The sequence below is a fragment of the Botrytis porri genome, assembly GCF_014898465.1.
Source record: "Botrytis porri strain MUCL 3234 chromosome Unknown BPOR_005, whole genome shotgun sequence".
Classification (NCBI taxonomy): domain Eukaryota; kingdom Fungi; phylum Ascomycota; class Leotiomycetes; order Helotiales; family Sclerotiniaceae; genus Botrytis; species Botrytis porri.
In genome coordinates, this window is record NW_024066079.1 from 352807 (window position 1) to 380608 (window position 27802).

General features: G+C 42.7%; 13 protein-coding genes across 13 annotated transcripts; 7 read left to right on the plus strand and 6 right to left on the minus strand.

Moving 5' to 3' along the window:
* Positions 1-13: 13 nt before the first annotated feature.
* On the plus strand, positions 14-1654 carry EAF01_003868 (uncharacterized protein; the record flags this gene model as incomplete). Its single annotated transcript, XM_038912122.1, has 1 exon — positions 14-1654. The coding sequence occupies one exon, from the start codon at positions 14-16 to the stop codon at positions 1652-1654; it is 1641 nt and encodes a 546-aa protein (XP_038771806.1).
* A 949-nt stretch (positions 1655-2603) lies between these two features.
* EAF01_003869 (uncharacterized protein) lies at positions 2604-3053 on the minus strand (the record flags this gene model as incomplete). The annotated part of the gene is made up of 1 exon (XM_038912123.1): positions 2604-3053. The coding sequence occupies one exon, from the start codon at positions 3051-3053 to the stop codon at positions 2604-2606; it is 450 nt and encodes a 149-aa protein (XP_038771807.1).
* Positions 3054-4601: 1548 nt separating this feature from the next.
* Positions 4602-5456, minus strand: EAF01_003870 (uncharacterized protein; the record flags this gene model as incomplete). The annotated part of the gene is made up of 2 exons (XM_038912124.1): positions 4602-4961; positions 5343-5456. 2 exons carry the CDS (start codon positions 5454-5456, stop codon positions 4602-4604), a joined length of 474 nt encoding a protein of 157 aa, XP_038771808.1.
* Positions 5457-5842: 386 nt separating this feature from the next.
* EAF01_003871 (uncharacterized protein) lies at positions 5843-8387 on the minus strand. Its single transcript, XM_038912125.1, has 2 exons — positions 7953-8387; positions 5843-7805 (listed from the first exon to the last, which is right to left on the minus strand). The coding sequence occupies exons 1-2, from the start codon at positions 8008-8010 to the stop codon at positions 6502-6504; spliced, it is 1362 nt and encodes a 453-aa protein (XP_038771809.1). The 5' UTR covers positions 8011-8387; the 3' UTR covers positions 5843-6501.
* Positions 8388-9013: 626 nt separating this feature from the next.
* EAF01_003872 (uncharacterized protein) lies at positions 9014-11965 on the plus strand (the record flags this gene model as incomplete). The annotated part of the gene is made up of 2 exons (XM_038912126.1): positions 9014-9245; positions 9300-11965. The coding sequence occupies 2 exons, from the start codon at positions 9014-9016 to the stop codon at positions 11963-11965; spliced, it is 2898 nt and encodes a 965-aa protein (XP_038771810.1).
* A 1159-nt stretch (positions 11966-13124) lies between these two features.
* Positions 13125-13983, plus strand: EAF01_003873 (uncharacterized protein; the record flags this gene model as incomplete). The annotated part of the gene is made up of 2 exons (XM_038912127.1): positions 13125-13408; positions 13682-13983. The coding sequence occupies exons 1-2, from the start codon at positions 13258-13260 to the stop codon at positions 13981-13983; spliced, it is 453 nt and encodes a 150-aa protein (XP_038771811.1). The 5' UTR covers positions 13125-13257.
* Positions 13984-14957: 974 nt separating this feature from the next.
* Positions 14958-17099, minus strand: EAF01_003874 (uncharacterized protein). The gene is made up of 2 exons (XM_038912128.1): positions 16312-17099; positions 14958-16160 (listed from the first exon to the last, which is right to left on the minus strand). The coding sequence occupies exons 1-2, from the start codon at positions 16854-16856 to the stop codon at positions 15482-15484; spliced, it is 1224 nt and encodes a 407-aa protein (XP_038771812.1). The 5' UTR covers positions 16857-17099; the 3' UTR covers positions 14958-15481.
* A 1387-nt stretch (positions 17100-18486) lies between these two features.
* On the minus strand, positions 18487-19228 carry EAF01_003875 (uncharacterized protein; the record flags this gene model as incomplete). The annotated part of the gene is made up of 3 exons (XM_038912129.1): positions 18487-18584; positions 18794-19015; positions 19141-19228. 3 exons carry the CDS (start codon positions 19226-19228, stop codon positions 18487-18489), a joined length of 408 nt encoding a protein of 135 aa, XP_038771813.1.
* Positions 19229-19611: 383 nt separating this feature from the next.
* EAF01_003876 (uncharacterized protein) lies at positions 19612-20728 on the minus strand (the record flags this gene model as incomplete). The annotated part of the gene is made up of 2 exons (XM_038912130.1): positions 19612-20537; positions 20641-20728. 2 exons carry the CDS (start codon positions 20726-20728, stop codon positions 19612-19614), a joined length of 1014 nt encoding a protein of 337 aa, XP_038771814.1.
* Positions 20729-21828: 1100 nt separating this feature from the next.
* Positions 21829-22670, plus strand: EAF01_003877 (uncharacterized protein; the record flags this gene model as incomplete). The annotated part of the gene is made up of 2 exons (XM_038912131.1): positions 21829-22128; positions 22200-22670. The coding sequence occupies 2 exons, from the start codon at positions 21829-21831 to the stop codon at positions 22668-22670; spliced, it is 771 nt and encodes a 256-aa protein (XP_038771815.1).
* Positions 22671-22922: 252 nt separating this feature from the next.
* Positions 22923-23435, plus strand: EAF01_003878 (uncharacterized protein; the record flags this gene model as incomplete). Its single annotated transcript, XM_038912132.1, has 1 exon — positions 22923-23435. One exon carries the CDS (start codon positions 22923-22925, stop codon positions 23433-23435), a length of 513 nt encoding a protein of 170 aa, XP_038771816.1.
* A 1054-nt stretch (positions 23436-24489) lies between these two features.
* On the plus strand, positions 24490-26219 carry EAF01_003879 (uncharacterized protein; the record flags this gene model as incomplete). The annotated part of the gene is made up of 2 exons (XM_038912133.1): positions 24490-24850; positions 25165-26219. 2 exons carry the CDS (start codon positions 24490-24492, stop codon positions 26217-26219), a joined length of 1416 nt encoding a protein of 471 aa, XP_038771817.1.
* Positions 26220-26567: 348 nt separating this feature from the next.
* On the plus strand, positions 26568-27203 carry EAF01_003880 (uncharacterized protein; the record flags this gene model as incomplete). The annotated part of the gene is made up of 1 exon (XM_038912134.1): positions 26568-27203. One exon carries the CDS (start codon positions 26568-26570, stop codon positions 27201-27203), a length of 636 nt encoding a protein of 211 aa, XP_038771818.1.
* Positions 27204-27802: the final 599 nt, after the last annotated feature.

Below are 27802 nucleotides of genomic sequence, written 5' to 3' on the forward strand. Positions count from 1 at the left end.
ACTTCTCTAAATCATGACAGACTCACCATTGAAACGTAAACGCTCTCGAATAGCCTGCGAACCTTGTCGTGACCGCAAAAGACGATGCGACGGCGGTCAACCATGTGATTCTTGTATGCGATTCGAATACGAGTGTCACTACAAAAACTATTCCGGACATAGCAAGAAAGCTAGACATAACCATGAGCAATCCTCATTGTCAGCTCCCACAAAAGCAGAATCCTTACCTCCTCCATCGTTAGAAGCGAATTCCGGTGCAACCTTTGCCAGGCAATTGGCGTTGAAAATTGATCCCCAGAATGCACCGAAATTGAATTTGTTTTCCTGGAATATTGGAGAGAGATATGTTAATACCAGGTCTAAACGGGTTTCGACATTATCAACGGAGGACATATCGAGCACAGGTATCGTGGATGAATTATCTACGTTCTATTTTGAAAAGGTGGACATTTGTTACAACTTCATCGATCGGGCAAAATTCTTTCAAAGATGGAAGGTTCGACAACTTGTCAAGAATGAAAGAAAACCATTCGATGCAATCTTGTTTGGAGTGACTGCACTTGGAAGTCTGTTTTCTAACCGGGTTGCACCTTTCATAGAACTGCAGCTTGTTGAATCTGCGCGGTCAATTCTAGATGAGTATTCTGGAGAAACACCAACAACAGAAACAATCATCGGACAAATTCTTAGAGTTGTTTATTTGCGTATGACGGCATCACCTCATGTTGCATGGATGTCTAGCTGTACGTTGATGCATATGATTGAAGCAGTAGGCCTTCATCTCCCGACTACCATGAATGATCTTTCGGTACTCCCAGTAGTCGACAGCAATTCAGAGTTACGATGGAGATTATTGGGTGTGGCCCAGCATCTAAATACATGGATCTCCTTTGATCTTGGCCGGTCTAGGATTGTGCTTCAAGGAGGAGTGCCTTCAGTCCTCCCATATTTGAATCACCAAGATTCAACGAAAGAGCTTCTTAGCTTATTACCCATGTCCGAAGCTTTGGATCCAAGCAACCAACAAAATGCAACAAATCTCGAGTCTGCATTCGTTCAAGTCTTGGATAGCAGCCATATACAGCCTCCATCAGTAATGGCTCAATGTAATCTTATGCTTTGCATCTACCGCCGTCTTCGCGCTTTAAATCTCACCCTCTCTCCGGAACTCTTAGACCGAGCTCTGACACTAATGAGTAAAGCCTTACGTTGTGCCCGAGATATGGTCCGAACAAACTGTCCCTGGCATCACATGGCTAACGTACCCTTCCAAATAATTTGCACGCTCCTCGCAATCGACAACCGAAGTTCATTATCGAGATTAGGGGATGCAATGAAGACTCTTGGGGAAGTATCAACCGCATACGATACGAGTGTCATGAGAGAAGCATACAAAACTGCACGATTACTAGTCTTTCTTTCTCAAAAAAGAAAAGAAGATGATGCGAAGATGCTTACTGAAGTCATGAAGGCTGATCCACTACCACTTGTTGATCCTGCAATGGATAGAAGTAGTAGTCAAACGCTGCAGGATATTGGATATGGTGATTCGTGGTTGGAATCACTCCTTGCGGATATACCTGGATTAGAAGATATTGAAGCACAGTTTTCAATGTCTAATATGCCATGGACGTTCCAAGGTTCAAATGCTTAAGGATAGTACTAGAGGAGAAGATCTTGCCGTAGTTATAGATAAAAAGGGCAAATCAACAGACAAAGAGTTTTCGAACCATCAAACAATCCAAGAGGCAGGAACATGGGAAATAGCATCAATAGTTGAGAATCATATCAGAACATCAATAAAAGCCCATGCTCGCCCATCTTCTGGTAAAATCACGCAGACTATGCGCCCTAGTTGTCTCCAGAGATTCATCTCCCGTTTCACAAGCCTGATATTCAACATCGCCTGTCGAAATATTCTCCCATTCAACAAACCTTTGTGCGTAGGACTATTTTTCCATGTATCATTTTCCACGGGCTCGTTTAATTCAAACTCGGCAAATATAGTCATCCTTTCACGGAAACATATTCCAGTCTCTATTAGAATCTTTCTTCGCTAAGCCTCCACACAAAAAACTATCAGTACCCCTCACACCCCGCATCTCTCAATTCCCTCCTCCCTTTTATATTTATACTCTTTTTCGATCATTAACTCTCTTGTTTTCTTCTCTATCCCCAAAACCTCTTTCCCATACCCCCCATCTCCATTTCCACATCCACCAAACAAGCTCCCCTCATTCCCCCCACCTAACCCCGCACCTCTAAGCACTCGCTCCCTCCTCCTCCCCCTCTCATATATACTCGACGCGCGACGAATGAGCGGTTGTTTTCGTCTGTGAGAACGGCGATGAGAGTAGAAAATTAGGGTTATGAGGAGGGAAATGGAGATGAGGAGGAGAAGGGGAGGAGAAGATGAGTGGGAGAAGTATGAGTGTGGGGGGTTTTAGATCGGGGGTTGGATTTGGATGGGGAGTAAAAGTTGGGGGCAGGATTGGAGTGGCGTGGGTGCGGACCTGGGGGCGGTTAGTTCTTTTGGTCTAAGTTTGCCTCAACTTGTACTTCAAGGCTCAAGGTTGAATTGAAGAAAAAAATAAGTCGATGACTCAAAGACTAGTACTCTCCGCTGAATATTGGAGATATACCTGTTCACCACAGGAAGGAAGATAAACGGAATTCAACAACTCACCGAAAAATCCCCTCCCAGCACCTTCTCCCTTTCGCAACACATTAACTCTCCATCCCACACTATCCAGTAATCCCAATTCCTCTCGATCCCCTTTCTCTACTTTATCACCCATTCTTACAGACGCATTAATACCCGCATCCAACACACCCTCTTCAATCCTCCTATGATACGCATCCCACACCTCCCCAAAAGATTCTCTCTTACCCATTCTCAACTTCTCTCCTTTTTCCAATTTCCCCATCAAACTTAATTCTCCTCTTCCTCTATCCTTCTCCCGTTCTCCTGCGCCGTCAATCCCCGGCGCATTATACCCCATCAACACATCCACCAACTCGACTATAAACCCATGATTCCTCTGCGCTCCCATGATACGCGTTGAGATTATTCCTTCCCCATCCCCATCCTCATCCCCAACAACAAACAACCCCAATCCCAAAAATGGATCCAAACCCTCAGACAAATCGTATCCACATCCAACACCACTCCTCCATAATTCCGCAGCACCAAATATTTCACCGCTTCGACGCGTTGGGTATTAGAAGGATAGGATATGTATGTTTTGAGGAAGGAGGGGTAGTGGGTTTTTATAAATGCGAGGGAGGTTGTGGAAGTCCAGAGCTGTGTGTGGGTATTTAATCAGTTTTACTTTTTTGGACCCTGGACCGTGAGAAAGGGGGAGATGGAGATGGAGATGGAAAAAGATAGTACAGGAATAGAAGAGAGATAAATACGCACAATATATCCCCACCCACTCTGTTCATTAACACCCCTACACTTCCGTCTCCTCTCTTCCCATTCGTAGGGAATTTCTCCATCGTCTCCAGTGATCTCCCATCCCTGTTTATCTTCTGCGATATGGATGTTTTTCTTCCTCATACTCATACCGATATCATAACTCCTTTCTGAATTTCGTTCTCCCAATTTCCCATCACTACGTTTCTCATTATTACATCTCTCAACTCTCCTCCCAAATCCTCCTTCCCAATTATGCCACACCTGATGAATAACCTTTTCTCCTCCTCCTCTCCCTTCCTTACTAAATTTCCCTCCCTTTCCTCGACCCCCCAAAACATCATCTCCTAATAATCCCCTCAGCGCAAGATATTCGCCCTCTTTAATTTTTGCCCGTAGCTGAATTACATCTTGCTGAGTGATGAGTTTTCCTTCTTTAGTGATGTATTTCCCTTTTTTAGATGGGGAAGAGGAAGGGGAGGTAGAAATAGATAGGGGATTTAAATTGAGATTGAAATTTAAAGAGTGGGGATATGTGAAATGGAAGAGGAGGATGAGGGAAAGGAGGAGTAGAAAGAGAAAGATGAGGATGCGGTGGTGGTGGAGGGATATCATTATGGTGAGGTTCGGGGCGGATAGAAGTTGATTGTTTTTCTTTAGAGTGGTGATTATGGGAGGGGATGTTTTGAATGATTGTTTAGGTGAAGACTGGGATAAGGAAGATGGAGAGAAAGGAGGAGAAAATTCGATAGTGGTAAATTTGAGGAATGTGTAAGGTGTTGTGGGGAGAAAACGAATTCCGTAGCTGGAATGATGGGATTTGAGATTTGCCCTCGCGAGATATTGATGAAGGCGGAAGATTCGATTGTGAAAATAAACTGCAAATCTTTGCCGAAATGGTCTAATAAAGATATGATTTTAAAAGATCATTGAATTATAGGTGTTGAGTGGATAGCAAGTGGGAAAATATCACATTCATAGAACCAATGCAGTAAGAGAAAACAAGTAATAATTAAAATCCAAGCGTACAATTGTATCTCGTCTTGAACCAAATTGAATGCTATATATACACAAGAATGAATCGCTCACTCGCTGACTCCTTTTGCTTTTATCAAGAATACATACATATACCAAAAAATTGAGTGCAGATCCACATCGATCACCCAACCCAAATAACCAAACATCATCTAAACAGGGTTTTGGTGGGAAAAGTATTTGGTAATAGCAGCGACTTGATCTGCGCTACCAATAGAACCTCTCTAAATCCATCACCAACTTCTAAAGTCACCATGTCGGTCTCCGAATTGACGTTCCATTGTGGGAAGGTTCCGTTTCCTCTGTATGAACCTCCGTTGTTGGGGTTCAAGCAGTCTTCGCTAACAGTGCCATCAGTTATAGATGGGTTACCTGGTCCGCAACTATAACCCATCTTGTTGGCTTGAAGAGTGGTATTCCAAGGGGTTGCATTCTTTGGAGGTGTACATCTATTGTCGCCAGAGGTATCGGCACCATATGGAATACCATTCCATACTGTGATATCTTCCTAGTTCGAGATGTTGCCATTTGGGGAAGAGTTAAAGGCAGGAATACCTTGAACAGGTCCGTAGTTGGTTTGAATCACTTGATTGTACAGTTTTGCATGCTCCATATAATTTCAGAGTCCGGGATGACGTTTAGATGCGGTATCGAGCCGGGCCACCTAGTTCATTCAGTAAAAGCGGGTTGCATCAGAATACCAGTCGTCTTAGACCTTCCGTGCATTGGATTACAGAACATACATTGAACTTACAAAGAAGGCTCCAATTCAACTACATATCCACATACCTGTTTTACTCAAGTTGGTCAGCGAGCCAATGATCAGAAATTTTTCTTGACAAATCAACAAGTCCTGTGACTTCTTCTTCTTACGAACAATCGTTCTTACGCAGACATATGGTAATGATATGCGTATTGCGCAAAATCTGTTCCCCGATAGTTCGGAGATTTCGGAGATTTTCTCTCTGGTCTCGGCACTTCTTTTGGGAGCGAAAGAAGGCATGCTTGATCCGAAATAGGCTATTGACGTATCTGCAACGTACAAGTAGTGTACACGTAGACAAACGCGCACCATGTATATTCAATGTTCTTGGCATCCAAACTCTTTCATATCGATGCTCGACAGGAGATTTGAGCAACCAGGCAGAACCGAAGCCGAGGTCAAGCAGTTAAGAATGCCGTACATGTTGAGCAGGGATTCATCAGGTATAATGTTCACATAGAGATGATTTCAACAGAGAGTATTTATACTCTATAGCCTACTATAAATGTCTTTAGTACGATCCTTAATACCTCCTTGATACCAGAAACGCAAACACCTGTTCAACGCTCTTGGTTCGGAAGGTATTTTCATGGGTAAATCACGTGAATGTGTTTGAGTATGATTAAGTAATCGCTTCGCATGCGGACTTGCATGGCTTCAAGAAAGCAAAATGAAGACTTCCTTTCTTATCTAGACACCTATATTGACTACTTGTCATGGAGATATGAGAGCGAAATCAACTCAACTTCTCAAATTCTCAAATATAAATATTCAGAAAATACTTTTCATTCATCAATTCAATATGCAAAGAGAATTAGTCTAGTGCGGATTAGCTCTCAACACGTCTCAGACTTTGGACGGTAGAATTATGTTCCATTTTCACTAAACTCGAGTTCGCAGAGACGTTTTGATGTTTCAATGAAATGATCTGATATTATCAGCTGTAATGCATCACAAACGATATCATGTAAGGAAACTTGAGATGGAATACTTCAGACAATATTTCATGTCTCAGGATCAACTGATGATTACACTCATCCCCATGGATATTCTCAAAACCAATAAACAGGAACATTCGAGAATTAATAAGAACCTAAAAGTTCGATGAAAAATTATCGGGTATCTTTGGTGCATAAACCGTAAATCACAGAACCCAAACACCAGCCTACATCTTCATCGATGTCCCATCTCCGTATTTCTGTCCCGCCTTAAATCCACTTTGATATTTGGAAACATCGCGTATCCTCATATTCCTTACGCTCCAATTCCCCAGTCTTCTGAAATATTACTTTTCGCTCTCTTCTTTCAATTCCTCCCGAACAATTTTGTCTTTTACATCTTCTCCGTCCAGAGTGTGCGTAATATCTGTGACTACAAGTTCACCATTTTCTCCCCAGCCCGAATTACTTCGACTTAATCTTCCGGTGGAGCCTGTAAGATCGCGTGGACTAGCTAGTGGGCTTCCTGGAGCAGCCATACCACCGATACTTCCAGAGATGCTGTCTGTTCTGCCATGACCTAATAATCCACTTTTCACACTTCCGCCATCATTTGCCAAAGATTGTTTGTTGGCGTAATAACTGTTCCTTTCACTTGGTAAAGCTGGAGCCACGCCTGTCGAGGAGTAAATGCTAGCTCTCTCATTTGCGATCGGGCGTGATTGATATAGACCAGTTGGAGATGTGATGGTAGAACCGTCAATTGTAGCACTCAAAACACTCAATGGTAGACTTTCGCGACTGCCACCAAATACCGAAGATGGCGCCAAAGCACGAACAGATGCATCAGTATCCATAGATCGCCTGCGTCTGCGTTTAGAAGATGAAGCCAAAGTCAAGATAGATGCGTTATCTGTGAGGAGATTGTTTGCTGTAGCTGTATTGTATGTTGCAGGGTGACCTCCACTACCTTGTGGGGCCAAATGTGCGGGTAAGGCTGTGGCTGGTGGGGAGGTTGGGAACTGATGTGTGAATTGAATACCCTGTGTATTATTCGAGGCATGATTGTGCGAAACTGTCATGCCGGGAGCTCCAGCTGAATGAATCGTTGTGAGAGTTGTGGTCAAAGATCTGACAGATGGTGCCGGAGAAGAAAATGTACTATCAGCACCTCTACCAGTGCTAACCCCGCATCCAATTGTAGCATTTGTAGCTTCGCCTGAAGATGGCGCATGCGATGCTGCGATGTCTGATCTTGCAATATCGTGTTCCTCACCCATTGTGGGAGCTACAGATTTGGTTCCAATTGTTGGCGGTGGATGTCCATCCTCAGAATATTGAGTTGATCTCCGACTTCTTTCCAACGATGACGTGCTGACTGAGTTGCCAGTTGGTACGGTTGAGAATGACAAATGTCGATCGCGAGAGGCAGGCGTTGGTGCAGTACCATTTATGCGACCAGATTCTGGATATGGGTTGTTATTCTTCGAAGGAGATTGTTTCTTTAGGCTCGCCTTTGTTTGTTGACCATTCCTTTTCGCATTAGTGGTTTGATTGGAATTTGCAGTTGAAGAGCCACTTTTGAAATTAGTGAACTTTTTCATCCATGTTGTAAATGGTCTGCGACGTCCTCCTACTTGTTCAGGACGGTCTAGCATATCGATTAGTTGATGATAATTTGAAAATAAGAGTCAGGCAAAGTGAGAGGATATGTCAATGGACGATCAACTTAAAATATGATCGTGATGAATCAATTATGAGGCTGGGAACGAAAATGGAACAGTAATGTGGCTCATACCATGTTGTTGTGAGTTTGGAGGAGATTGTTGTTGCTGTGCTAACTCCGTGGCCGCCATTGTGCGAAGCTTGAGTGTTTGGCTTGGCTCGAGGCGGTATTATGCGGACAAGATGTAGATCGTGTAGAAAAGACTTGAAGATTGAGAATTGAAGAATGGATGGGAGATATTTGATTGTAGATTCCAGATGATCTGTTTGTTTGGGGGTTGATGTGTTATCTCAGTATTTCGCTTTGCTTTACTTTGCTTTGCCTTGCCTTGCCTTGCCTTGTCCTTTTGCTCTAGGCAGATAAGAAAGAAAGAAGAAGTAAAAGTAATAATAAGAAACCAAAATTATCTTTCAAATAAGGAGAGTGGGAATTCGGATGTGAATTGATACCTTTATCTTGGGCACAATGATAAGAAAGAAACAAGAAGTTCGGACGACGATGATGATTTGGTTTGAATGGAAATTCGCTGCTTCATTTTAATGACCATCACTCTAACCAAGCCCAAGGTCTCTTCTCTAGTGCCAAAAACCCTTGGTGCTTGTTTGATCGATCAATCAATTAAGCCAATCAATCGATTGATGCCCAATTACATAAGCTGCAGCCTACCTCTCGGATGATTCACATCTAAACCTCCGACCGTCATAATTACCACGGCGTCTGCATCTTGGCTAGTCTCACTCAGGCTTAGTGTCAGATTGAGGCCTGATCATGTGATGCACAATCGAGCTGCCTCGCTGCCTAACATTGATTTGTCGTCTACTCGAATGGTTCACCATTCTGATGCTTCAAGATCGAAAGTTGCAAGTTTTTCATTTATACTTCACTGGTATATATATGAACAGCTGTGGTTGCCAGCCCCCCATATATGTAAAGGTTTCAACGTGGATGAGTTTCCCTTCCTACGATGAATCTATCTTTACCGTACTAATCATTCACATGATTTTGCTAGATGGCTCTTGCTCATTCTACTCCTTCCTGCAGAGCAATATGATTTCAACCACATGAATCGTGTGTGATATCTACTCTGTTTACTGACCATCCCTACATTAAAAGACCTGCTCATTGCTTTCGTTATGTCTATACAACCATTGCCGTCAGATGTAATTGCACAAATAAAATCCTCTTCAACCATTACCAGCCTTAACGGTGTCATCTTTGAGCTTGTTAAGAATTGTTTGGATGCCGGTTGCTCCAGGATCAATATCGATGTAGATTATAGTCGTGGAAGTTGTACAGTAGAGGACAATGGTCTTGGTATAATACCGTCAGAATTCGGGGTGAACGGAGGCTTGGGAAAGCTCTATCGTATGTTATCACATATCTTTTGATACATCCAGAAATATAACTCACCTATGCCAGATTCCTCGAAGCTCAATGTTTTGAATCCAACTCATGGGGGCTATGGAACCTTTATTGCCTCATTATCTGCTTTATCCTTACTCTCAATTACTTCGCATCATCATCTGCATCACTCGCACAATTCGATAAATATGCATAGATCCTTAATCGTGTCACGTCAGACCCCAGCCCCCGATCAACATCATCTTGCTTCTTTTGAACATGGTACACGTGTTACTGTCCGAAATCTGTTCGGCAGTATGCCAGTACGTGTAAAGCAGAGAGCGATTGCCTCTGGAAACCGGCAGGCAATTGCACAGATGTGGGATGGTTTACGTAAAGACATTGTCTCGCTATTGCTTGCATGGCCAAAAGATATTTCATTTTCTATGAAGGAAAATGGTATGGACCAAAAATTTACCATCCGAAGGTCTCCTGCAACATCTGAATGGCGCCCAGTTGGTAGTGTTGATCTGTTCAATACTTGTAGTATACTTTCCAAAGCGTCGTATATCGCAATTGAGGAAAAGTCGTCTTGGATACCTGTAAGTGGTTCTACGTCAAGCTTGATTGTCAACGGCGCAATTTCTCTGATCCCAAATGCAACCAAACACATCCAGTTTCTAGCATTTGGGATAGAACCTTTGATTTCTCATGACAACTGCAATTTTGTTTATGAAGAAATTAATCGGTGGTTCCTCAACTCTTCGTTCGGAAATCAGGAAGAGGCAGACGAGCTTGATGAAATTGAATTGAAAAGGAGATCAAAAGACCGAAGGTATAAGGGTGATGGATATACCAACAAAGAGCTCAAAGGAGGGAGGAAGAGTGTTGATCGATGGCCTATGTTTTACATCAATGTTCACAAAGTCGATCAACCGGAGCATGCGAGATTGAAAGTTGAGGACGTGTTAGACGAGAAGCGGAATGCTCTGGACAAGATTCTCGAATTTTTACAGGCGATTATTGTAGAGTTCTTGACCAGAAATCATTTTCGGCCGAGACTGGCACGCGGGAATCGCACTAAGAGATTAGAATTGGCCACTTCATCGACAGATTCAGAAATTCTGGAGCAAAGCGAGCCAATGAAGACCAACCAATCTTCTCAAGATACGAACACTTTCTCAACTACGCCGGAGTCGTTCAATGATGGCCACGAAAATCACAGCCAAAAAAGAGCAAAAATAGACACGCTGGGAACGAAAGTAAAGCTTCCTTCTTTTCGTCAGTCGCGTTTTGCGTTTGATTCCCCTTTTGAGTCTTGGTCAAAAATCAAATCAGGGATTGAACAGCCATATAGAAAGTCTACAGATACGACAGAAAGCTTAAGTACAACGCCACAAGTTAGCTCGAAGGCGGAGGTGCGAGCAGCAAAACCTTTGATTTCCAAATCAGGACAATTGACACGATGTCCTTTTGCAGAAATTCAAGCACCAATCTCTAGAGCAACATCGTTCACTGATAAAGTGCAAGAATCAGATGCAAGTGGAGATGAATTGGCTGTATGGGTCAATCCTGTAAACAAGGTCAAATCTTTAGTGAACCAGCGAACGGGCCTTGTCGTATCTGAAAAGAAAGAGGACAAAAAGAACGGGAAACAATGTATTTCCAATTCATCCTCTCGTTTGACTGCGGTCCAAAAATCTCTCACAAGTGATAGGCAACCAATTCCATGGATCGATGACATTCTAGATAGGTGGGAGAACCCAATTTTTGCTCCTGTTGAACCCTCAATACCTCAAGTATCGATTGATGGGTTAGATCTGGAGACACAAGAAGCCATACATGGTCGTCATCAACACTGTTCACAAGTTGAAATCGAGAAGGCATTTAAAGAAACTTCATCAGGACTTCATGGACGCATTTCGAAAGATGCTTTACGAGATGCAGAGATCATCTCACAAGTAGATAAAAAGTTTATTCTAGCCACCCTTCAAAGAAGATCTGTGGCTGGAGAAGATTCAAATTCTCTTCTTGTGATTATCGATCAGCACGCAGCGGACGAGCGAATTCGAATAGAAACTCTTTTGTCTGATTTTCTGATATACCCCACAGTCTCAAATATTCCAGCCTCAGCATCAGTAATCACTACCCCCCTCGAGAAGCCCCTTAGCTTTGACATCTCAACAAAAGATTCTCAACTTTTTCGTATCCACAAGGATCATTTCTCATATTGGGGAATCGTTTATTCTGTCTCGTCAACGGCTGCCACTATCACCGTCCAATATCTTCCACCTTTGATAACAGCAAGACTTATCGCCAATCCAAACTTACTCCTTCATATTCTCCGTACAGAGCTTTACTCATATAATGAGCAACCGACGGCTCATCCTACCATTACCTTAGCATCCACTTGGATTGATAGGATCGCTCACATCCCAAAGAGCATCTTGGAGCTGTTGAATAGTAGAGCTTGCAGGACTGCAATTATGTTCAATGATGAACTTGGTGTTGATGAGTGCAGGGAGCTGGTCAGAAGATTGGCAAATTGCAAGTTTCCTTTCATGTGTGCACATGGGCGAGTGAGCATGGTACCACTTGGGGACCTTGAGATGATGACAAAAATGAGCGGAGGTGGTGATTATTCACATTCAGTACTGTTTGATCAGGGAAACAAAATTGGGAGTAGTGATGGGGCTTTTGGTACTGAATGGGGAAAATGGATGAGTCAGCGAAGAAAAAAATAGTAAGAAGTATAAGTTCACTCTTGATAAACCCAAACAGTAAATATGAGGTGTCTGATTTTGATGGCTGGGAATACTTTATCCGAGCTGGAAGATGCACGCTAAGCTTGTAAAACTTACTCGGGAGCTCAGAAACCTCAAGTGATCGTTGAAACAACAGCAATCGCGTCACTATTACAACCACAACCACAACTGCGACTGCTACTACAACACCGCCGAAATTTCCGTTGCAACGAAATGGAAAACCAGGAGTATCCTTTCATTCTCGAAGGCGGCGATGTACGAGCCAAAGCCAACAATGGTGGACGAGTAATCACTTTCAGATTATCATCTCATGCGCTTTGCTTCGCCAGCCCAGTTTGGAAGAAATTTGTGTTTCCTCCATTTCCTCTTCTATCCTCCTCACTTAGAAATGAAAAAAAAAGCCAAATTCGAAGAAAGCTTGCGCCGTTCCTGAAGAGCCGTTTCCCGACATCGAGTTAGATTTCACGGAAGACAATCCAGAAGCTTTGTTGATTCTTCTGCAGATTGCGCATCTGAACTTTTCGGAAATACCTTCACAATTATCATACGGAGTTTTATTAGCAGACTGCCATCCTTTGCGATCAATAAGATTGTAGAAGATTGGTAAAATCATGGATTCAGCGTTGGTTGAAAGATGAGTGTACAGAAGCGCATATACCACACCAAGTCTTGGAGGTTGGCTTCTAGAATAGTAATAATAATATTGGTATTCTAGTATTAGTGGAAGACTTGGTCACTTTAGCTTAAGGGATAAATCGAATATAGTATGAGAGTTGAATTGAAGTCAAATTATAAGAAAGAGCTTGAATAGATCTGAATTTATTTGCTTTTTCTAGGTTTCCTTTGAAATTCTGAAACTCTTTTATTAAACTTAATAGCTAATTCAGGTGAGTGAGCTTTTCTTGTATTTTCGTTCATACAGAGAGCTTTGTTTGGTTGGATTTCTATATCATCAGTATATAGCATAAAATCATTGATTTCGAGATATAATTTAGCTTTATTTACTCATTCAACATAATTAGATCTGCCTCTTAAGAGGTCAGATTTAAAGGTTACACCAGATGCCATTTTAAATCTTTACATTAGACTATTTGATCTTAAAAAGGTGGTTTGAATTCGTACTAGTTTTAATGAAACTAGTATTAGGGTTAGAATGGATATAATAATGAATTCGATTTAAAGTCGAATTTCTAGGTTGAGATCGATTAGACCAGCAAGAAGGGTGGTTATGGATTGCTTATTACTTTGGGAGGAAAGACATCTTCTACCATATGACGAGAACTCTGGCACTGCGACTATTCGTCGACAATGATGGGAAGTGCATGCTGATGGATGAGCCATTTTACCGCCAACATCGCATTCTCAAATCCAAACTCTATTCTCTAGGTTTGGAAGAGAGTCCATTACCTCCTGAAATCACAGGTTAGCCCAATGCCACTTATCAATTTTCGTCGCTCTAACAGCTTGTAGATACGATCTTTAACTTGTGTAAAGGTATGATTTTTTTCCTGATAACTTGTACGACAAATATTATGGGGGGACTGCTGACCGGCAATGTGCTAAGCCCATGCAAAGAGTTATGTCAGTTGGCCATGTATGGACTTATGAGCAAACATTTCAGCGAATGCAGTCTGTAGCCACTACCGAAAGCAGAGAACTACAATTGGACTCCTTTCCAATTGTATAAAAAGATAGTTCGCGCTCTAAATTTGAGCAATGTTGCCCACAAACCTGTGGGAAAGATTCATACTGGCAATTGTTCCTTCACGGATGATTGGGGTCTGGCCCTTGTGCGTAACCTCATATCCAGTCTCCGCGAATACGATGTTAATCGGGGTGAGGGCGAAACTGAAGGAAGCAATTTTCGAAATTATATGGATCGCGCGGTCCAAGAGGTTGGCAACTTTGACTGTTTCAGAAAACCGCTATCAGGAAGGGCTCTGAATTTACATATCAAAGAAGTTCTGGAGCTGTGCCCGATGAAATCATCTAAATGATCCATTGCATTGTATTCTATTTTACTTGTCTCGCTTTGCGTTTAACATCCTCGACCACTGCCCAAAACACCGGCATTGCTGCTGCTCTGGGTCGCTGGCTGGTTGGTTTGCTCCTAACTTCTGATCAATGGCTTTTACGAACTTGAAAGACATGTGGCAGGGAATTCAACTTGGCGTATCCTGAGAAATTAAAATCATACAGATAATCGGCTGCTAGGAAACACATCTTGCGGTATCAGCATACAAGTGAATGAAGAAAATCAAACCGGGGATGTAATTGAATCATGGGATTCAAACTAGTTTCTCATGTATCAATGATATTTCTACACTTCAAATTCAAAAAAATTTGCGATGTTTAATATGATCGGGTTATTTTGGTGAGGTGAACCCTTGATCTTGGGATCACGTCATATAAGCTTACTTCGTGCCTAAAGTGATTTTACCCATTCTTGATCTCTATCTCCCATGTATTTCTCACTGCCCCTTAGCCTTCTCTGACAAGTCGGTGATATTCCCATCCCCCCCTTCAAAAAAGCAATTAGCGTTAACAACAACCCATCCACCTCAATAGTTCACCAATATCTCCCCCACCACACTCCGAAACAAAAAACCTCATCAACCAAACAAACTAAACTCACTACAATAATTCCTTATCAAAAGCGAAAACCCATTGTCTCACATATACCACACCCATCATATCTTCGCATGACATACCATGCAACAGGGAAACACCCTCCACTAACCGAGAGATCGCTACATGGTTCTTCGTTTGCGGTTCATCTGTACTTTTATGCATTTTCTTGCATTTTCTCGCATTTTCTTATCTCAAACGTGTCGATTGATGAGCTTTGGATTTTGCATTTCATATTTATTGGGTGTGGATTTTCTGGGGGAAGAGGGAAGGGGGTCGAGATTTCGTTACTTACGGGAGGAAAATGTGCACAGGTATGTGTGTTTGTAAGATTTAAGTTAAAATGCAAGGTAAGGTGTAAATTATGCTATATTGTATGTACCTATGCATGTGCAGATATTCCCTGTGTACTACCCAAGTTCCATCCAGCGAGGAACTTTTCCACAGTCCCGTCTGTAACCAGATATGCAAACCCGAAGATATAATGATGAACAACTCAGTCCTAGACTAAATGATCATCATTATCATCATTCCTCCGTAAAATAAAATCCATCTCAAATGCTCAGAAAAATGTATTTTCCAGCCCGTACCCCAAACGCCAGTGAGATGAATAAATAAATCAATAATACAAATGCAAAGTGGTATCTATTGAGCCCCCGCTGAAAAGAAGAAAAAAACTCCACGCTTTGCTTGCTTCCATAGCAATAAAATAAATGTGCAAGTTTCCGGTGGGAAATTTGCCTCAGTAATAAAAGGCGTTTGGGGAATGGGTACATCATTACTTCCCCTATCATGTCTTCATAATCTTCCTTCCCTTTCATTCCCATCCCATCCCATCACAAGTCGTCAACTCATCTCATCTCATCCCTAATCCAAAGCCGTAATCGCCGCACCCACAAGTGTATCCAAAGCGCTCCCATCACTCTGCACACTATACACCGGTTTGGTAGCGCCACTCCACACCAATCCGAGCATATTATCACTACTTGTATCTTTGCGAATGATACTCTCTGCATTGAGCGCCAGGAAAGCTCGATACTTGGTGAGGACATCTGCGTCAATGCCGGTAGCTCTATTGACCATGAATGCGAGATTGCGTGTAAAGACGCCTTTGAATTGTTGTTCGTCTCCGTCACAGGCGTTGGGCTCGCAGGCTTTTTCCTGCAGGATTCCCTCAGAGGTCGTCATGTTTGCGATGACTGAGTTAGCGATTTGGACCGCGAGAGCAGTGTAGGAATGACTTCTTGTGCTCCAGGTGAGCTCGGTGAGACCGGATAGGATGATGCCTTGGTTGTAGGTGAATATGATTTTCCCGTTGTTTTTGCATGTAGTCATAGAGATGCCGTCGTTGAAGAGATGAGTAGAGGGGTTCATGGAAGTGGTGGTGTTCGTGATAAGGAAGTCGTAAGCAATCAGAGCCTGGGAGTAATAGTAGCCTTGACCTTGGGAGTTCTTTTTAGCGGGAAGACGGTTAGCGAGTTTGGCGGAAGCGGTGAGGTAGAGTTCGTTTTCTACGCTGTTAACGCCGGCATGTTTCTTGTCCCACCTGATTAATTGTTAGTATGTTTGTTCGGCTTGTGTAAGATTGTTATTGTTATTGAGAGGGGCCACATGATAAGTTGCAGAGAGGTTATGGCGTGATTTGTGTAAGGGAAATTTGGTGGTCATTTGACCGTGAGTGAATGGAAACAACATACCATAAGCCACCACAAGGAGTATTACCATAAACACTCTTAGGATCTTCATAAATTGCTGCCGCGGTATCAAGATAGGTAGCATTTCCAGTTGCATCGTAAACTTGAATCCAAGCCAATACCCACCAAAGTTCATCATCGTAGTAATCATTAAGAAACTCCTTTGCATACGCTGGAGCATGCGTCAAGACTGTTGCAAAAACATCTGGCATCCATGTAGCTGTGGTTGGGTATTTTCCATAGTAGTTGGCCATCATCGTAAGGACATTGGCGGAAGGCCACCACTGTGGGGAGAATTTTCCGCCATTATCGTAGGAGCCCCAGAGTCCAGACGGAGCGTTCCAGTATATTTTCTGGAGAGCGTTGATAGCTGATGAGGCGTATTTTTGAAAGTCGTCGCGGGTCAAGCTATCTTTTGAACTTGCACGCTTGGCTAATAAAGAGGACTCGGAATCTCGCTGGATCTTTGTTGGAATAGCTTGAACAACGGAAGAAGTGAGGGCTGCTACAGACAGCGAAGCCAAAATGTGGCGCAAAGAGATATGCATCTTGTTTGGTAGTACTTTGTCTGTGAGAGAGGTTTCGTGCGTTGTTCTTAAGCAGGTTTCAGGACGTTTTGAATCAATTAAAATTCGATGATTCACACAACTTTCCTTTTCTGTGAATGACCGCGTAGTAATATAAAGTTTGATGTAAATGATTTCCTAATCACTACAATATGCCTCGTGCCAAGGCTAAAGCCAATAAAGTCACGCTGCTAATTTGTGAAAGAGACGAAGGAGCAGTGGATTGGACGTTCCCACCGACCATTGTGGCAAGCCGAGGAGCGGGAATCGGCAGGCTTTATATTCAAGCCCATGATGGCCAGCGGATCTCCCAAGTGAGCCAAGGCCCAAAATTCTATGGCATTGCTGGAAATCGGTCGAAAAATTGGTTTCTCGATCTCATTGACAGAAGCCTACAATTCTCTCTAGGTCGGATTGTGGGCTATGTGGCTCGAGCGTTTGTGGTCCTAAAATTGGATCTTTTCGGGGATTTTATTCCAACAAGTCAGGGGTTTAAACGATCCACTACAAAATAGCTACAAGGTAATCCCACACTAGTGGAGATCATTTGTGAAGCAGTTGAGCCTTGCTCCAGAGTTTTGGTGTCTCATCTTTGTATAATTGGATGACGTGAGGACGTGTGTTCAAAGAATGGATCCTTTGATTTACATTGGATGAGCTCATAGGCAAATCTCAAAGTAAATCTCTAGAGGGGTTGGAAGACAAGAAATCGTAATTCTGGAGAATCGCTAACCTGTCTTTCAGTAAATGGTCTACAGATGATCTGAAAGTCCCGATAATATTTGCGGTAGGATAACATGGAGACCCAGAAATCAATAAATGACATGGTCCTATAGCAGGCCAACATCGGTTACCATCGATTTTCTATAGCTTGGCCGGCGCGAAAACCTGAGATGAGCTCATCCAAGAGACGAACCGATTGTTGGTGCTTACAAGAGCACACTTTCTCCGATTGGTGACTTGTAGGTGAAAGAGTCTAGTCCCTCATTCTGTGAATGTACCTTATCCTGATTGGTCAATGTACTCATCCCACTTTTCTGGATTAAGCTAGTATAATAGTCAAATGGATTTTGATCACAGTTTTTCGTGTTTCCAGCATTAGTACCAAGTGGAAGGGTAGGAGAAAAACGCCTGACCTTGTCAGATCTATGCCACGAAACGAATCTGTACAGAATTGTGACATTTATGGACGTAAGAGCTTGTTCAATTTCTTGAAAGAAGTATAACATGTCTTCTTTCGTTTCATAGCATTGACCAGTAGCTTGAAGAAAGCGGCTGAGCAGTTTCAAGTTCTCGATTCAGATGAACAGCCGTTGCGTTTAGATAAATATATAATTTTAATTTCCCGTGAGAGGATTTTAGCCAGGATGATACGTAGTTCTCGTATGAATGACTTTAATGACGGTATGTTGATTCGTTCTGGAAAGGTATGAGAGCGTCGATATCGATTGAGGTTGATTTTTTCATCTCGAAATTTCATGAGTACGCGCGATGGTGGATTCTCAGATTTGTCATCTGGCTGGCCGCTTTAAATTAGTGATGGCAGCGTGTATAATTATTAAAGCAGCTATGAGAACCTCCTTTCGACTAATCGCACTCGATGCTTATCTTATCAAAGATGTCGTTCACCGGTACCCTTGGCAGCAGCAGGAGTAAACGACATGGTAAATTTGACATCAGCAAAAGCGCCACCACATAGCTGGGCGTAATCTTATTAATTTAATTTTGTCTCAAGCCAGATCTTTGAGGTTAATTCAACGTTGAAGTGGGCCATGTAGCCACAGGTTTAACGTGATAGTGATATCAAGGGAGAATGTTACCGGCGTTTAACAGGAAAGCTGCGCTAGCTGCTCACAAGTTGCATTGGAGAGTACGTTTATGAAATGTCAAGGTATTTTACGCAAAATGGTGTGGCTTACACTTCCTATTGAATCTAGCGGTCTTCTCAGAATCTCGTATCGGTGTACCTAAGGAGTGGTGTAATTTTAAACCCATGGCATTCTCAAGTCCGTTCCGATGTTTCCGTTGGAGGAAGACAATTCCTCCCTCAGTATCGTTACTCTCAACACATACTAGATTGCTAAACCTTCTTAATTGAAGACTGGGGGGGGCATTTATGACTCGATCTTGTACAGCAAGGGCTGGTTTTGAAAAGTGTTGTTGTCATTCAGTAGTGAACTGTGCAATACTGTTCTGCCGCAATGAAATGCCCATCCGGTGTTCTATTAAAGTAGGAGAGAAAATTCGTCCTGCTCTAGACTCCAACCATGTTCGTAATGTCTTGTTGTGGCTGTTCGTTGTGTTCTTTGCATCTGCTCTTTTGTGCGTTGCTGTTCTGCAATATCGGAATACATGTTTGAATCAATTGCGATTACATGACTGAGTGTCGTTCGTTATAGCTTTACCTGGAAAGCAAAACCATCAACAGTAGCTTGCATTGAAGAATAGAATCCAAGACATGTGTCGAATCATTTCCGCCGGAGTTGACATGTTCTTCTCACACGCATAAAGTTTGACCTCAGGTCGGCTAATTGTTCTTTACCCTTTCAAGTTTTGTCCCTTAGTTTTCTAATTCTTCAGAATTTGAAGAGCTCATACAATACTTACGCTGCTTTGGAAAAAAGTAAGAGCCGGAACACAGGACAAATGGAATTTGGAAAGAACAAAAAGAGTGAAACACTTGTTCAATACCACTAATGCATATCTATATACCTCAAACGCCACAAAAATGATAAAACTACATTTCCAAGCTTCGTTTAGTCGCTCTCATCACACTCCTACAATATGCATACCTCACTCTGTCCTCCTCCAGCCCCACCAACCCCTCAATCGTCGTTCCTCTCGGACTACTGAACTGTTCTCTAATCTCATCACCCGTCATTCCTTTCGAATTCTCTTTTGTCCTGCCATTCGTCTTCCCATCTCTCTTTCCATCATCCCCACTACTCTCTTCTCCCTTACCCTCCAATAGCCCAATCAAGCCCTTCAAACTCCTCACCAAGATATCCCTTCCCTCACTTCTCTTGATCCCCTCCTTCACACCCCCATCTAGTATCCCGTCAAGCGCCACTGTCAAAAACGCCATGCTTGTGGCCGCCATCACACTAGCCGCATCATATTGCCCAGGCCCCACTTCCACTATCGATCCTATACATCTAAAAATGTAGCGAACAATGGATTTATTTTGTTGCGAAAGAACCATCGAAGGAGATACTTCTACTACGGTATTCGATTCCCCGAAAGTGGCTGCTAGACTCGGCATTGCGCGAACGATAGCGATTTCTTTTCCTTTGCCTTTTCCGATGGAAGATTCCGAGATTCCTATCGCAGCAGTCATTTTTTCCACCGGTGTCCCTACTGCGACACTAATCACCAGTTTTCCTCCCAACGCCTCTTTTACTCCTTGCATCGAGAGTACTCCCTCAATTGTATATGGTTTACACGCCAATAGAACAATGTCCGCTTTCTGCATAGCTTGAAGCACCCCGTCATTCCCAACTAGGATGTGAACACGTGATTCGCTCGAATGGAATTGTTTGCGCAAACGAATTACGGATGCCATCGTGTTGACTATGGCGATAAATGTGTTTATATTTGAGTCGGTAGCAGCACCTTTAGATTTTGCGTTAAGAATACCAGTGAGGATTGAAGTGCCCATTGTTCCTAAGAAATATGTCAGGTGACTTATAAAGGGGCTGATGAGTTGTGATCTGTGCAACCTCCCACAAGAGTACAGACAGATGAGCAGCATAGGAGAGATACTCACCACAACCGATGATAGCAAGCGTAAGTCCTCCATTTTCTTTATCTTTATTCGCCAGCGTGAGATCTGGGGAGGTTGGAGAGGAAGACATAATTGCGATATCGTGGCGTATTCGTGGGTGATACTCAAGATATATATATAATCTTTCTTCACGTCATTTTATCTCCTCTTTGGATAGATAAAGTATTTTAGAGAGGTTTCGACGAATCCGCAATTACGAAGGCCACCAATTTCGTACTTCCTTTCTTTGGAAATTAAATTGCTCCCTGGGGCCTGTGTTTTGAGAAGGAGGGGTTGAGGCCAGGTTTACGGTCGCAATCCAACCGCGCTAATCCTATATAGGTGATCTACTTACATTCATGTGAGGTCTTTCATTCGCGGAATAATGGATGATGATTGATCCATAATTTTCTTGTATTGTGGGTAATTAGGCAACTTGGTAACACAAAATCTATTGGAAAATACTGACTGCATTGTACCAACAGATTAAAGGGGTTCGGCTGCGTTTGTTAAAAAGAAGCTTTCATGGAAAAGGAGTTCTGATCTGTGTTAAAGATATACAAAGAGGACAAATCGATCCAGAGAAGCTTCCGACTGATCGTCGCTGGAGGATGCGTCTAGCCCGGTAAATGAGTGGATACATTTTATCTCCGCATGGCGGCCATAAAAGTTCGTGCAGTCATCGATTATGATTCTCAGTAGTTCTATCACTTTGAGATATTCCACAGCTTCTCTTCATACCACATCATGATGGAAGAGCATATGTGAAAATTTCTGTAAAGGGCAGTAGTGATGTGCGTCGAGGAATGGAAGGCATAATCGGTATCTTCCCGAAAAGTTCACAGGCAAATTCTATATCCGAATTCTACCATGAATCTTTTTCGGATCCTAAAACATTCATACGATTATTAGAAATTGACAATGTCGACGGGGAGGTTTCGACAACCGAATCGCGTTGTAACATTAGCATATGGCATGTTGAACATACGCCATCACACCATGCCATATCGTACGTACGGGATAGTCCAGAATTTATCTCAACTATAAATGTTGACGGCAAAAGTCTAAAAACTAAATCGAAATGCGGATTACGCGTTGCGACAAGCAAAATGGTTTGGCGTCCGATGTGTTTGGACGGATTCCGTATGTATCGACCAATACAACATCGAAGAGAAAGTTGATCAACCGAAAATGATGAGGCACATATATCAAAATGCTTCATATATCTTCTTCGCTTGCGTAGGGTCGCATGATGATGACAGCGAGCTTGTGATCAGGTTTTTCTGTGAAGTCAAGAGCTTTGAGCAAGGAATGACCGATATCGATCGAGCCTCTGCGCTTACTTTCATAAAAGATACAATTAAATCTCTAGCATGGGCCATAACCACTCAAGACGAGCAAGAGAACGGCTCGAAGAGCATTTTCACCTTCATGGAGAGGTCATACTTCAAGCGACTATGGATCCTGCAGGAGGTTTCTACCGCTGGAATTGTAATTTCTTATTGTGGAAGTAACTATCGTCCCATCAGCGAGCTTTACACACTTCATCACAAGCTACACAGTCCGATATGAACACCGGCTGGCTTTGCTCGTGCAATCTCTTAAACATCGTTGCTTTTTTGACAATGATCCGACAAGGAATGACAAGGGCTTCCATATTAGACTGGCAGAAAAGCCGTTGCGATCCTGCTTCAAATTCTTGCTGTGATTATTGTGCTGATCCTCGTTATCGGTACTTGGCGTATCGAGCTAGCAAATTAGATCAGCGTTTCCTTTTACACCCTCTATTAGAGTTGACACGGGACTTGCAATGCCAAGATCTTCGGGACAAGATAAATGGAGCTCTCTCAAAGGTTGGTTGGCAGGATGTGTTGCCTATCGAGCCAGACTACACCTCAGATATTTTTGGTGAAGCAGTTCTGGAAATGACAAGTATAATCGAACAATCAAAATGCTCGGAAATACATTGCTCCGAAGAAAGTTGCTATCAAGCACTCGCGCACAAAAGTTCAGAGAGCGTTGATATACATTAGCACGCAGAAAAAGATATCAGCTTTGATTAATCTGCTGGTATATATGCAGAAGACGTAGAATGGTTTTCTTGTAAAAATTTGAAATTTACGGACAGTAGTTAGAAGCTCGATGTTCGACCAAATCATAAGATTCATAAAAAGCGTATAGAAGGGGAGTTGGGGTGTATGTTTCATCATGATAAAAGTGGTCGCTGGCCAAAACTAATCTTACCTGGGTTTGAAAGCGAGATTCCGGAAGATTATTTCAAAGTCATGGATGATGAAGGAGGCCTGGTAGCGCTACTATCCCAAGATACACAGCGAGAAGACTTGCTTGTTACTCAAGCATACGCACATCTCGACAGCAAAGAGCCAACCCAAATCAGATACCAAATGCCTCACTGTCTAGTACTACGAGAGCACGAGTCGAGCCGTCGTTCAATAATTGGGCAAGCTATAGTTCTGGGAGGATGTTCGGCCTCTGGTGCTACTATTGGCCCATGGTTTAACTTGCAATTTAATTTCCGTGGCGCGTCTAACTTGACGATCTCTTGGGGGCAGTGTCCCGCCTATGAAGAGAAAGATCTTTCTTTGATGACTTGTAGTATGGCAATAGACCCGTTAGATCTTAAGGTCTGCCGGATCCCATTATTTTCATACTCATCTGAGGTGCAGCACAACACAAGAGGAATAGATATGAATTGGCGTCAGAGAGACTTGGATTTGATACTTGGACGGCGAAAAATTAGGGAAGACCCAGCACGAGATTTAGAAGGTAGGCCATAAGATAAGTAGCTCAAGGCGGAATGAGGCGAGCAAGAAGAAACGCCAGCTTTGCACCTGCGAAATGAGAAAGAGGCTCGAAGGATGCGCGAATCTATATTAGGCTTTGGAATTTGCAGATATGATACAACAAACCGTCTAGTTGTAGTATCGGATTCAAAGGAATTACCTGGCTTGCTCTGCAGTAGCATTTGCATGTACCGTACAACTGAAAAGCAAGAGGAAACTAGCCAAATGCGGTAGCTAAATGGTAGAAGGTTATGGATACTTCCGTGTTCACTTCATCTGATGAATTCCCTCCTCCATGCTCTACCCCTCATAATTCCCAATGCTCGTGCTTCTACGAATCTGCACTCGCAGTCTTTGAGTAGAAGCATCAAAGAGTTTCGAAATCAGTTATTTGGATCTTTCAGAACTGCGGCAGATTCGCAAGTAGAAATAGGTTGTCGGTTATGTTACTCGACCCATGGAATGGGGGGAAGCAAAAATGGGGAGATGCGAATTAGAGATATAAGTAAAGACAGAATGATTTACGGAGCACTGGGAATGTGAAAATACATTTACATTTAGTTCGCGTTGATTAGGTGCGTCATGATGTGACGATGCTAATAGTCCAGATCTTATAGACTTTTTCGACTCAGGAATGTCCCATTCTGATTCCTGATGGCCCCTTCCTAAATTCACTCGAAACTCCCCCTACCTCCGAAATTGGTTAAAAGATAAGAAGATTCACTCACGACACGCTATCTGAATCAAAATATCCTCCATTGGGATAGGCCGGATGCCGAGCACTAAAGTTAGGTAAAGACACTAACTTCCTAGCTATTGTACAGTACTAGTGAATACTGGTAAACACCCTACACGTGATTTAGCTATGGTGAAACATGATCTCACTATGATGAATTACTATTTCAGTACATCCTCGACTTTTTGATGTTTGATTCCGATTCAAATCCAAGTCGATTAAGCTTCATATCAATTTAATTGACACAAATTCGAAATCAATTCGACTTCAATACAACTAAAGTTCAAGAATCAACAAAAACAACAACAAAATATGTCCGACTCCGACGCATCTACCAACGTATCTGTTCGAGATCTCGACTATTCTGGACTCAGAAAAGCCATCGATATTAGACTCAACAAATATTTCGAGAAATTAGACGCGCCAGAATCTCACGAAAGACCCAAGGCCATTCATCGCAACGACTTTTACAAATTTACAATCCGTGCAGAAGAGCCAAATGTAGAATTCATCAAGTTCGTACCAAAAATCATGTGGTGCAGCAAACTGGGAGTCTACAAACACGTTTCCCGTGAGCGGGCATATGAACTTCGCATTGTTCTTGATGAGTTTTGTGAGGAATGGTGTAGTCAATGGTTGACGGGGGATGCTGGAATATTCTTTGTGCAGATTCGTACGAATCTTCGCAGAGGAAGGAACTTGTGAACCCACGGGGGTTCTTGCCGACTATTGGGGAAGTCAATCACATGTAGCGACTTGTGGCTAGATGTATGGCCACACGCTATTATCAGGATAGTCTCTACTAATAACAAATGCAAGAGCAAACATGACGGAAATCTTTGATTGTTTACAAGCGTGTCCTGACAAAATCAAACATCTGACCAATACCATTCTTTTTCTCACACCCAGAAACAAATCAAAACCGACAACACTAAAGTAAGATTAATATTGAATATATCTAAATCGAGACTCGAAATTTGCAGACAGGGGAAAACATGGAACGGAGAAGGTATCCAAGGTTTTTCACTGAGGCAGATTTGGGAGCACATCTCACCAAGTGTCTTTTGAGGTTGGATGAAGATTTTCTTCGACTCATTATGGCTCAAATTGTCAGGGACGAAGGCTACGGATGCCCTATTTACAATGAAAAAAACGAGGCTATTTTTATGATCAACATTGACCCATCAAAGCTATCCCATAATAATTCGCGAAAGATGATCACGGCATACACCATGATGGATGTCGAGGAAATTCGAAAGTTTGTTCGGGATTTGTTTTACAAATCTTGTGTCGACCAAGAGACTCGTGGAGCCAAGATTCGTTGCGATCTACGTTTGGAAGGTCAGAGAGTAATCTCTCAAGTCAAATTATGGGAGGAGGGTGACTCAGATTATAACGACGTTGGAGATGAGGACGAAGATGAATCACTGTTTGAAGAGGTGCTCGATGATCGCAAAAAAGACGAAGATGCCGTCTGGAGACGAAGGGTCTTGTTCGCAATCGAAAAAATGAGAGCTTCACAACTTCGAAGGGCTATCCACATGACGTGCGGAGGAGTCTACGAGATGAAATTGCCCGCTGATGAGGAATATATCAATGAAAAGGAGGATTTGACTTCGCGGCGTATGATCGCGGTGGTCTTGATACATGGTCATCGAGTTGTCCTGACACACGAAGCCGAAAGTTGCGATTTACTGGAAATAATGACTGCTAATGAACTCAGAAAAACCCTTATAGTTTTGTGTAATGCCGGTCTCGTGACACTCTCATTCATTAAAGGCGGGCAACTTATCATAGACGGGAGCACAATTACTCTGGATGTCCGTGAACTAGACAAACCGCAAGGCGAGAGCTCCAGTGAGAGCGGAGAACAGGATTCAGCAGATGAAAATCCAGAAAAAGAGAAAACGAGTGACTATGGAGTGGAAGTTGAAGCACCCGACGAAGAATTATCTGAGCCTGAGTCCCCCATTCCCATTCCCAGAAAGAGGCCCAGACTGTGGGTTGAGCATAATCAGCTACTTGGAAAATTGCCGTGGTAGTATGTTTATTGAAGCGACTATCGATATGATGGTGGAATCGAGATCAACAATCTGGTGCCCAGTATTGTTTTTGTGCATAGGAGCGGGAGGAGAGGTGAAGGGGGTTGCATGAGCGGCCAGTTAATACCTAGTATCGATTAGAAAAGTAAACAAATCGAATAATTTTATCATCTGTAGAGAGCCGATAAAATAGTGAAGTTGACCAACCAAATTCTCTTGCCAACAATGAACTTGCAGAGATCTAAAACTGCTTTTCAGCTTATCTAATAAGCGAACGTTCTCATATTACCACTCAAGCACATTCCAGTGATCTACTACATTGTCAAACCGGGAAACAATACATCAACAATGGGTAACCCAAGACTCAAGACCGCCTTCGACGGAATGGACGCGCCAAGACTCCGAGAACTCCTCAACAAGCTGTGTGAGAGTGGAAAGTTTACTGTTGATGATCCGATGGGTAAAATCGAGGTTGATGGCCGCAACATCGTTGTCTCGAATGGATTTATCGACCTTACTCAAAGCGACGATAGCGATGGTAAAGACGAGCAATACAACAATGGCAGAGTTGGAAGTTACAATGACGAAGACGACAACAACGAGGAAGAGCTTGCCAAGACAGAAGCAGACGATGGAGAAGTTGCAATCGTTGACGACGCAAGCTGGCGACAAGCTGTGAAAACAAACCAACAAGTGGGCAGAATGGGAGAGCTAAAGATAGATCAAGCAGTTAGAATAGTCAAATCGGTGGATCAACAGACAAACAAAGGCGACGACGAAGCATCTAAGGACAATGAGGGATATGATGAGGAGGAATTGGAGGCTGACTCATGGGACAACTCTGATGATGACAACCATGTGCCAGCTTTGCGAAAGAGTGAGATCGAAGAATTGCTGTCGCCAAAAAAGGATTACTTAGAGGAGATGTACGCTAAGAGGGAAAAAAGATTGCGAGATTGGTCGCTTCAAAGAAAAGAAATCTGAAGATATTCGAGTGCGAAAACTGTGGTTACGAATTCAATATCGAGGAAAACAAGAAGGGTGATTGTGCCCACCACCCAGGTATGTTTTGAAGTGTTCAAGCTTGACGTAACATTTGGTTATTGACTCTCAAATTCTAGGAGAGAGAGAACTAGATGAGAATTATGCAGAAGATTATCATTGGCCGAACTATGGAGAGCCATGGAAGAGTGTAGATGATCCGGAGTATGCAGATCGTTTCATCTGGAGTTGCTGTGAGCGTAATTCAGATGCAGAGGCGTGTATATTCACGAGACATAAGGCATTGGAGGAAGGAAGCAGGAAGAGAACTAAAACTTAGGCTTACTAGTTTTTTATGGTCGTGGCGACAATGTTAATGGGGATTTATACTTAGTATTGATCTCCTCTGGATCTCGTGTTGATCTCGATATTTCAAGTCCAGATAATTCTCTGGTATGTTTGAGGATGAAGTTTAAAGAAGATATGATAAGGGTCCTTGACATAGATTCATAGTTCCAGCTTTTCATCTTATCCATTGCTTTTGACCTGAAAAATTGTTTGTGCATTAGCTGCTTATTTGATGCGAGGGAGACAGAGTTACT

Excerpts from the sequence above, each read along its gene's own strand:
- EAF01_003874 (XM_038912128.1), bottom strand. The coding sequence starts at position 16,856 with ATGCATATCTCTTTGCGCCACATTTTGGCTTCGCTGTCTGTAGCAGCC. Across the intron at positions 16,161-16,311 it reads ACTCCTTGTGGTGGCTTATG|GTGGGACAAGAAACATGCCG; the intron begins GTATGTTGTTTC and ends ACAATTAATCAG.
- EAF01_003871 (XM_038912125.1), bottom strand. The coding sequence starts at position 8,010 with ATGGCGGCCACGGAGTTAGCACAGCAACAACAATCTCCTCCAAACTCA. Across the intron at positions 7,806-7,952 it reads TCCAAACTCACAACAACATG|ACCGTCCTGAACAAGTAGGA; the intron begins GTATGAGCCACA and ends TCGATATGCTAG.